Below are 10,539 nucleotides of genomic sequence, written 5' to 3' on the forward strand. Positions count from 1 at the left end.
GCGAGTAAAGGGAAGAGAAAATTAAACACAAGGTTTATAGTGGTTCGGCTTGATTCAAGCCTACGTCCACTCTTTCGTTTGACAGCCCGATTGGCTGGATTTCACTATGAACAAAGAGATGTTACAAAGTGTTGATCTTCCTTGATTTCTCGATAGATGATCTACTACACTCGCTCAAAAGGTATCACCAAGTACAAACCCTCTCTGTGTATACAATTTCGCTCGAACTGTCTCGACTAACAATCAAGGTTCTTCGAGACTCGGGAATTTATCTATCGATCACACACTTAAAACAACTAGAACGTCTTCCTTTTATACTCCTTTATGCCATCATAGCCGTTGGCACTTACCAAAGGAATTCCTCCAATCTACCCGTTGGACGGAATCAATTAAGAAGATCATCCGAGCTATTTAAGGAATCGATGATAGCCCATCAATCTGTTCGCCCATACAATTAGGATTTTGGTTTCCAAGAATAGAACATTCCAAGAATGTTTCATCGACCATCAGATCTTCAATTGATCTTAGATAAGAATCAAAAGAATCGAAATGATTATCCAACCAAAAGGGATCTATTCCGGAGGATTGGATCAAATCCCCAACCATATACTTCGGCTTCGGATATCCTACGCAACTGGATTAGAAAGACTGTCAGTGAGAATAATCTTGAGTCTTGAGTCTTGAGTCTTGAGATTACAAAGTCTTGAGACTTTAAACCAATGATATCAAGACTAGACTGATAGAAATGTTTTGTCAGCTTCAAAATCTTCTGGAAAGATTTCTCCAACAATCTCCCCCTTTTTGATGGTGACAAAACTTTCTTGTAGATTTGAACAACTTTGACCTGCAAAAACATTTCTCAAGCAATATGGCTAACTCATAAAGATTAATAAACAACCAGACTCTGCATTCACAGCAAAATTGGTTAGTCTTTCATGAGTAATACCATATAACAATACTTAATATAAATGCAACCAGTCAAGCATCAAAATCCACAGCCATTCAGTCTTACACCCAAGTTCAAGTTCTCAAGTCATACTAAAAAACATAACCACAAAAATCAAAATAGTCAAAGTTTTAAAATAAATGTTTGTTCAAATTGGTTCTCCCCCTTTTTGTCATCATTTAAAAAGAGGGTGAGAAAGGAGTCATGTACGCTTGGGAATGCGCATGATCGGAATTCTCCCATTGATCGGACTACGCCTCTAGCCTCTTCAAGTCCTCCCTTAGATGAGCTACCTCCTCTCCTTTGGCATTGGCTTGAATTTGCGAGCAAGGTCTTTCATCTTGTCCTCCGGAGTTTCGAAGATGCTTGTCAGCATTCTTCATGACTTGAATTTCACATTCGAGCATATATTTGCCACGCATTTCCAGGAAGAATATCCATGATACAATGAAAATCTGCAGAATTGTCTGTCCGAGTATTTGCATCAGCTTTTCGGATGGAGTAAATGTATACGATGGCGCTTACGTATAGTCTTGCGCATTTGGTGTTGATGTATCACCTTCTTCGAGCAATTGAGAAACCTGAAATTCTTCCGGGTCTTCTGGAGATTGTCTTGGACCTTCACTATACGGCATGAGGTGTAAACCTTTCATGCTCGCCAACTCCCCCGTCTCTAGTACATCCAAGGAAGAGTGATGATCATGCTCTAGATTTCCCTTCTCTCCAGATTCAACAGCAGACTTTTCTTTCTCTTCTTCATCTTCTTTCTCTTTCTCTCTCTGCTCTTCTTCTTCTCGCTCTTGGTTTCTTCTTCTTCTCTCTCTGTTTCTTCGAAATTCTGTAGGCCGAGACACGAGCGTCTTGTTCTTGTCGGAGCGGGAATAGTAGGATCTTGACCTCTTCATCTTCATCCTCCAAGATGAGAGATCTTTTCTTCTTTTTCGATGGGGCTCCAATGGCCTCATTTCCTTTTCTCTTTGAAGCGACTCGAACAGAGATTTCACTCTGAATTTCTCCATTGCCTTGGAAAGTTCTTTCGGACGCATCTTCGATAACATCTTCAAACCTATCACCATCTTATCACACGGTTGAACACAAAGTGTTTGAGGCGGTTCAATATTCATGTGTCTGAATATCTTGGTCACCAGACCAGGATAAGGCAATTGTCCTTTATCTTTCGACATTGCTCTATACATATGGAAGAGAATAGTGTGCGGGAGAGAGAACTTCCGTCCTGAGTTGATCGCGTACATCAACTTTGCTTCAGAATGAGACACAGTAGTCTTTGACGTAGACTTTGGTCTAAGACAATTGATTACAATCTTATGAAGCACAATGTTGATGGCATTCATCCTGGAATAGGTAACTTTCTTTTATGCGTCCCTATCTTTGACAAGTTCCAGAGTAATACGAGCAGGTGAGACTTTGATTGGTAGATAACGTCTCGTTCAACTCCAACTATATCAGCCAACATATTCACATCTACCACGTAGACTTTGTCTAGTACACTAAATGATATTCTATTCGCATCCAGAAAGCTAAGATTTGAATAGAAATAAGCGGTCAGATGAGCATACCCGTCTGTTGAGTCAGAGCAAAAATTCTCAAGTTGAAACAAATTCAACTTTTCTCTTAAGTTTATGTTGATGGCGTCCGGAAGTCAAAATCGACACTTCTAGGGTTTATCACCCCTCTTTTCATCAGCACGGAATACACTTTTTCTTGATCCTTGGATTTGAACAAATCCATCTGATTTCCTTTCACCTTTGCTGCCACGCCCATTTTCGTTGAAATTCAAGGAACATTCTTGTCATCATCGTTCCCTTCAATTAAATTTTGTCTGGCATAAGAGGATCACTTGGAATGTTCAAGTGCTTCCTCTATTTGTTCCTTTCGGGGCAATTCCCAATTCCTCCATTTTCTTCAGAAAACGATACTCATTCCCATAATTTTTGTCCTTTAGGAAGTCATCTATATATTTCAATGAAGTACCTGTGCTTTTCAACGCACGATAAAGTTTATACATAAAAGGAGGGCTTTTGGACTCTTGCACGGGGTCGGCATCCTCAATTATCTCTTCTTCTGAGGATGACTTGCACCTTGTGGGGCGGAGGCGTTGAATGACGTGGATGAGAGCGAATCGGACTTTGTCGCTGACTTGTTAGGTCTTCTTCCTCGGTGAGATCGAAGTGAGTCGGTCCCTTCTCCATTCTTTGTGGTCCCCCGCTTGCGATTCTTGATGATTTCCTCGAAGAAGACATCTTTCTTTGTCATTTGGAAGATTCCTTCTTGCTTTCCCAAGAAAAATGACCACTTTCTCGAAGACGAATAAGCGGTAAACGATTATCGGGAGGAGAGTGCCTTTTAGGGTTTGAAGATTGGAGAAAAGAAAAGCGTATATATATATATATAACTCGTTTTGAAAAGGGAAGTTCAATCGGTGCAAGGAAAGTAAACGATCAATTATTTTCAAAATCAATAACTGCCAAAATTATTCCTTTAGCGAGATAAGACTTCAAATTTCATGCGGATTATAGAATAAGCGAACGAAAGATCGTACCTTTTCGAGTTAAACGAAAATTCGTACCTCTTAGATGAAATACAACTTACGAGTCTATAGCCACGTGTATGCAGTCGAGGATTTAAAGTCTGAAAGATTAGAGTCTTAGAGTTGGTGAGTCTCTAGACTTTAACTTCTTCGAGCTTCAAAATGTTGAGTCTTGAACGGATAAGGTTGAATTGATTTTTCTCCAAAGGCTTTGTGAATATATCCGCTAGTTGACTCTTTGAATCAACAAATTGAATCGAGATTTCTCCATTTTGAATATGATCTCTAATGAAGTGATGTCGAATCTCAATATGCTTTGCTCTTGAATGAAGGATTGGATTTTTGGTGAGATTGATCGCACCGGTGTTGTCACATCGATTACGTGCATGAGTCTTCAATCCCAAGTCTTGTAGCTGTTGTTTTATCCGGAGAATTTGCGAACAGCAGCTTCCAAGAGATACATACTCGCTTCATCGTTGAGAGAGATACGGTGCTTTGCTTCCTTGAAACCAAGACACTTTATCCTGTTTCCAAGTATTTGACAAGTTCCGAGGTGCTTTTCTATCGACTCGCAACCGGCCAGATGCATCTCGAGTATCCTAGAAGATTAAAGTCTCCTTCTTGGGATACCGAGACCGATGCTTGAAGATGAGGCAACGTATTTGATAACACGTTTTACCGCACTTGAGATGGGATTCTACGGGATCCGATTGAAACCTAGCACAAATGCAAACACTCAACAAAATATCGGAGTCTAGAAACGGTAAAGATAAAAAAGTGAGCCGATCATGCTCCTGTACAGCTTTTGATCTACTTTCTTCCTTCTTCATCCTTGTCTATCTTCTGAGAACATGACATTGGTATGTCAGTCTTTTTGCACTTTTCCAATCCAAACCTTTTGACAAGGTCATTCGCATATTTTTCTTGATGAATAAAAGTTCCTTCCTTCATTTGTTTAACTTGGAGTCCAAGAAAGAATGTTAATTCTCCCATCATACTCATTTCAAACTCATCCTGCATAGTCTTAGAAAATTTCTTGCATAGACTTTCATTAGATGATCCAAAAATAATATCGTCCACATATATTTGAACAAGTAAAAAGCTTTTGCTTTCCTTTTTGATAAACAAAGTAGTATCTACTTTACCTTTGACAAAACCATTCTGTAATAAGAATTTACTTAGTAGATGTCGTACCATGCTCGAGGTGCTTGCTTTAAACCATACAAGGCCTTTTTCGGTCTAAAGACGAGTCTAGCTTCTTTGGGTCTTCAAACCGGGTGGTTGTTCCACATAGACTTCCTCATGGATGAATCCATTTAGGAATGCACTTTTGACGTCCATTTGGAATAACCTGAAATTTTTATAACAAGCAAACGCAAGTAATAGACGAATAGCTTCTAACCTTGCTTTGGAGCGTAAGTCTCATCATAGTCTATTCCTTCTTCTTGCGTATATCCTTTGGCCACGAGTCTTGCTTTGTTTCGTACGACTTTTCCTTCTTCATTCATCTTGTTCCCGAATACCCATTTGGTTCCAATACAGTTTACCTTTTGGTTTAGATGTCAATTCCCGGACATCATTGATTTTGAATTGTCCGAGTTCTTCTTGCATAGCTTCGATCCAACTTTCATCGAGATAAAGCTTCTTCTATGCTTTTTGGTTGATTTCAGAAATGAGAGCCACAACACTAGATTCTTCATGCCTTTTTGATCAGTGCGAATTCCTTCATTGATTTCGCCAATAATGAGATCTTTAGGATGACCGGATTTATGCTTCCGATTCTTGGTTGTTCTTCCTAGTTGATGATCTCTTTCTTTGTTTGAATCTTCATGTGCTTCTTGATGTTGGACTTCCGGAGACTGAGATGCTTCTTGAGTTGTAAGCATTGGAAGGTGCTGGAGGTAGGTTGAGACTCTTCATGCGATGCAATTTGGATTCATCTTGCATTGAGTCTTGGAATTTTACATTCGTTGATTCCTCCACTAACCGGCTTTTCTTGTTGTAGACTCTGTAGGCTTTGCTTGATGTAGAATATCCAAGGAAGATGCCTTCATCTGATCTTTCTTCAAACTTACCAACTCTATCATTTGCATTTTTCAAAATAAAGCATTTGCAACCAAACACATGAAAGTATGAAACAATAGGCTCTTTACCTTTGAACAATTCATAGGGGGTTTTCTCCAAAATAGGTCTTAAAAGACTCTATTTATAATATAGCATGCTGTTGAAACAGACTTCAGCCCAAAATCGTGAAGAAATTTTGCTTTCAATTAAAAGTGTTCTAGCCATTTCTTGAAGAGATCTATTCTTTCTTTCCACAACTCCGTTTTGCTCGGGAGTATATGGAGAGGAAAACATATGATTAAAACCAGATTTATCACAAAATTTCGTAAAATCTTTATTTTCAAATTCACTTCCATGATCTGTTCTTATGCTTGAAATTGCACATCCTTTTTCATTTTGAACCTTTTTGGCAAATTTTTCAAAATACGAAAAGGTTTCGACTTACTTGAAAGAAAATATACCCAAGTAAAACGGAGTAATCATCCACAATTACTAGGCAATATTTCTTACCTCCAATGCTCCAGGTTGGTTGGTCCGAAGAGATCCATATGAAGTAATTGTAGTACATGATTAGTAGAAACATAGTTTATTTGCTTAAATGAATTTCTTACCTGCTTTCCCAGAATGCATGGAGTGCATGAATCAGACTTTTGGTATGGCAATTTAGGTAGACCTCGAACAAGCTTCTTTGATGAGATTTTGGCTAATTGTTTCATATTGACATGGCCAAGCTTTCGTGCCATAAGACTGCTTCATCTTGAATTGAGATTAGGCATTGTGCTTCATTTGGTTTTACATCAAGAAGGTAGATATTTCCATCTCTTCGACCCATGAAAGACTGAGTTGAGTCTTTGCTAATTCCAGAACACGTGCCTTCTTGAAAGGAGATCTTGAAACCAGTATCACACAATTGGCTAATGCTTAGAAGATTGTAGTTGAGTCCTTCCACTAGAGAGACATTGCTTATTGTGAGATTTCCAATTTTCACAGTTCCAAAACCCACAATGCTTCCTTTGTTGTTTCCACCAAATGAAACTTTTCCACCATTCACTTGAACAATCTTTATGAAGCAATTTGAGTCTCTTGTCATGTGTCTTGAACATCCGCTGTCAAGATACCACTTCACTTTCTTTTTGACAGAGACCTGCATTCAAAGAAGAGTCTCACGCTTTCTTTGGTACCCAAATTTTCTTGGGTCCTCTGGCGTTAGTAGAATAAGCATTACTAGGCCATACTTTCTTAACAGGCTTCCAAACCATAGGACATTCTTTTTCAAAATGATCCTGACTGTTACACTTTGAACACCTTAGAGCACTTCGACCTACAGACTTTACAAAGACTTTCTTGAAATGATTTTTGTAAGTCTCCTTTGTTGGTCTTTTCTTAATTCTTTCTTTTACTTTTGGAAAATCAATTAAAGGAATTGTTTTACGCTGTCATACCCAAACCGGACTTGTTAAAGTAAGGTCTTTGGACCGAAAGAACTTTCAAGTTTTCAGACCCTATTGAAAATTTCTTTGAAATATTTGATAAGTCAGTTTTTAAGAAAGCATTTTCTTTTGAAAGTTTATCTTCATTCTCCTTAAGAGTAGAAAAATTCAAGTCTAAATTTTTCACTTTTTCTTCTAAAATATTTTCCTTTTGTTTTAAAACTAAGTTTTCCTTTTTCAGTTCGGAAATCCTTTTTAGAGAAATCTTAAGACTAAAACATAGTTCATCAATGTATTTAGAGACTTTGACGGGAATTTTATAATCACTTACCTCACATTCACCGGCATGCGAGTCGATCCAGTCCGATCCAGTCCGGGTACGATTGTGCCATCGGACATAGGTTGGCATATTCCTCATCACTTTCTTCACACTCTCTCGCTCCAAGTTTCGGCTTTGAGAGCTTTTCGAGACTTTTCAGCTTTTCCTCTTTTCTTCTTCGGGAGAGGACAATTTGTCCGATGTGTCCCTTTTTCTTACATTCGAAGCAAACTACATCTTTGTTTGGTTCCTCATTATCAACAAACTTGGTTTGCTGTTTCGAAGACTTTGTTTCCTTGAGTTGAACCTTCTTCCTTTTCTATTCAACTTTGAACCTTCTAATCATAAGAGCAAGCTCCTCATCATCCGAGATCTTCTTGAGTCCGTATCATCGAGAATCATCGTTAGATTTTAATGCAATGGATTTCTTACCTCTTGGATCTTCGTCTTCATTAATTCGTTCCACTTCATAAGATGAAGAGTTCCAATCAGCTCGTCTCTGAGATAATGGCATAATTCTTTGCGTCTCTCTTATTGAAGTCTTTATATGATTCCAATCCTTGGAGAGTCCACGCATGATAGCTTGTTCACCTTCATAGGATCAAAAATTTTCTGTCCTTGATTCTCAAGGCCATTGACAATATCGTAAAACGGCTAAACATGTCAGTTATAGATTCTCCTTGTTTCATTTTGAAGGCTTCATATTGACCAAGGAGAATGTTGATTCTTGTCTCCTTCACTCGGTCTGTCCCTTCATAAGTGATATGTAATCTGTCCCAGACTTCTTTTGCTGTATCACAAGAAGATATTCTGTTATATTCGAGTTGGTGATAAAGCACAATATAAAGAGTAAATTGCTTTTGCATCGAGTGCTTGTCTCTTGTTTATCTTTTCTTGAGACATTCCGCTCGGGTTCAATGCAATTTCTTTCCCTCTTTCGGATGCTGATGCAGCAAGTAGGAGTAATTCCTCTTTCCACCACATCCCATTCCGGAGGATCCTTTGATCGTAGAAAAGCTTTCATCTTGTTTTCCAGATGTTGTAATCCTTTCCATCAAAGTAGAGTGGTCTTGTATTGCTTTGCCCTTCCACCAGCCCTGGTGCTAGCATACTAGCCATGGATCTTTTACTCTGAAGTAAAACACTTCAAATAAAGTAAGAACACAGGCTCTGATACCAATTGATAATACTAGTACGAGTACCTAGAGGGGGGTGAATAGGTTTATGAAAATTTTATTGCAGTTTGCGCAATACTTAGACAGATGAAGGATTAAAAAATCAATCGTAAGACTGAGTAAAGGGAAGAGAAAATTAAACACAAGGTTTATAGTGGTTCGGCTTGATTCAAGCCTACGTCCACTCTTCTGCACTGACAGCCGATTGGCTGGATTTCACTATGAACAAAGAGATGTTACGGTGTTGATCTTCCTTGATTTCTCGATGTAGATGATCTACTACACTCGCTCAAGAGTATCACCAAGTACAAACCCTCTGTGTATACAATTTCGCTCGAAGCTGTCTCGACTAACAATCAAGGTTCTTGGACTCACGGAATTTATCTATCGATCACACACTTAAAACAACTAGAACGTCTTCCTTTTATACTCCTTTATGCCATCATAGCCGTTGGCACTTACCAAAGGAATTCCTCCAATCTACCCGTTGGACGGAATCAATTAAGAAGATCATCCGAGCTATTTAAGGAATCGATGATAGCCCATCAATCCTTTGTTCGCCCATACAATTAGGATTTTGGTTTCCAAGAATAGAACATTCCAAGAATGTTTCGTCGACCATCGAGATCTTCAATTGATCTTAGATAAGAATCAAAAGAATCCGAAATGATTATCCAACCAAGGGATCTATTCCAGAGGATTGGATCAAATCCCCAACCATATACTTGGCTTCGGATATCCTACGTCCTTTGGATTAGAAAGATCGGTGAGAATAATCTTGAGTCTTGAGTCTTGAGTCTTGAGTCTTGAGTCTTGAGATTACAAAGTCTTGAGATTTTAAACCAATGATATCAAGACTAGACTGATAGAAATGTTTTGTCAACTTCAAAATCTTCTGGAAAGATTTCTCCAACACTCACCAGCAGGAGGGAGACGATGGCGCGGTGACGGTAGTGCGGGGGGGCGGGCGTCGAGCTGAGGCGTTGGCGGTGAGCGGGGATGGAGCTCGGGGCTTGCTGGTGCGGGCGGTCGAGGCGCGACGTGGGGTGTGGGCTGGAAGGTGCTCGCGGCGTCAACGGGAGGTGCGGAGTGCTGGGGGGTGCGGGCGTCGGGGGGCAGAGCGCGGGGCGTAGGGGCGGCGACGGGCTCGAACCGGGGCGCGGTGGTGTGGGCTGCGGTGGACGCGGGCGGGGCGGAGGTCGATGGGCGAACCGACGGGCCGCAGCGAGGCTATTTGACGCCGGTGGTCGGCGGCTCCATGGTTTTTTTTCGGACGGGGCGAGAGGCTGGCGGAGGCGCGATCTCGCGGGCGATGGAAGCGCGGCGCGGAGGTGCGGGCGCGGTAGTGCGCGGTCGGAAGCTCAGGCAGCGAGGGGTCAACGGCGGAAGAAGAACTTGCAAGGAAGAAGATGAACAAGGTGTTTTTTTTTCCTTTTCTTTTCTATTACGCCGCACGCCCCCTCTCGACTTCACTTTTTTTTTTCTCTCTGACAGACTCTATTTCTCTTCTTTTTTAACGAAGGAGAAGATCCCTCACGATGAAATTTTCTCCCCTGACAAACCTCTCGAATGAATTTTTTTCGTTCCCCCCTCCTTGACGCGGCTTGTGGTCTTATTTATAGGCCGTCCATTGTCTCTTTTGAAGATGAGAAAATATTGGGTAGGTTTTTTGTCCACGTAGGTGAAATGTAAGACCATAGAGAAATCGACACGTGGCAAATTTTGGGCCCACAGCCAGCCCCACTCTCTCTAACTCCGTCTCTCTCCCCTTTACTCTCTCTCCTCCCCCGCCGTTTCTGCGCACAACTCCTCGGCTCCCCATCTTCTCTCTCCACTTCTCTTTTCTTTCGTTGCGTACGCCATGGCTCGAGCTCGAGTCTGCTCATGGCCGCTTCAGGTCGAGGAGGACGGTGCACCGCCGGACGGAGACCGCATTGAGCTTTGTTTGCGGTGAGATGGCTTGAGGCCGAGCTCGAAACTCGAGCGCTAAACCAAATCTCAAGTTTGAGGTCAAGCGAGTGTTGTCCATGGCTGGCTGCGAGTGTCATCCATGGTGG

The 10,539-nt window shown here is 40.9% G+C and overlaps 1 protein-coding gene across 1 annotated transcript; it reads left to right on the plus strand.

Moving 5' to 3' along the window:
• The first annotated feature begins 9,481 nt into the window (after positions 1 to 9,481).
• LOC120290471 (rRNA 2'-O-methyltransferase fibrillarin-like) lies at positions 9,482 to 9,895 on the plus strand. Its single transcript, XM_039306748.1, has one exon. The coding sequence runs from the start codon at positions 9,482 to 9,484 to the stop codon at positions 9,893 to 9,895; it is 414 nt and encodes a 137-aa protein (XP_039162682.1).
• The last annotated feature ends 644 nt before the right edge of the window (positions 9,896 to 10,539 follow it).

This window comes from Eucalyptus grandis, chromosome 2 (genome assembly GCF_016545825.1).
Source record: "Eucalyptus grandis isolate ANBG69807.140 chromosome 2, ASM1654582v1, whole genome shotgun sequence".
Classification (NCBI taxonomy): Eukaryota; Viridiplantae; Streptophyta; class Magnoliopsida; order Myrtales; family Myrtaceae; genus Eucalyptus; species Eucalyptus grandis.

Bases quoted from the DNA above. Each gene is read 5' to 3' on its own strand.
- LOC120290471 (XM_039306748.1), top strand. From the start codon at position 9,482: ATGGAGCTCGGGGCTTGCTGGTGCGGGCGGTCGAGGCGCGACGTGGGG.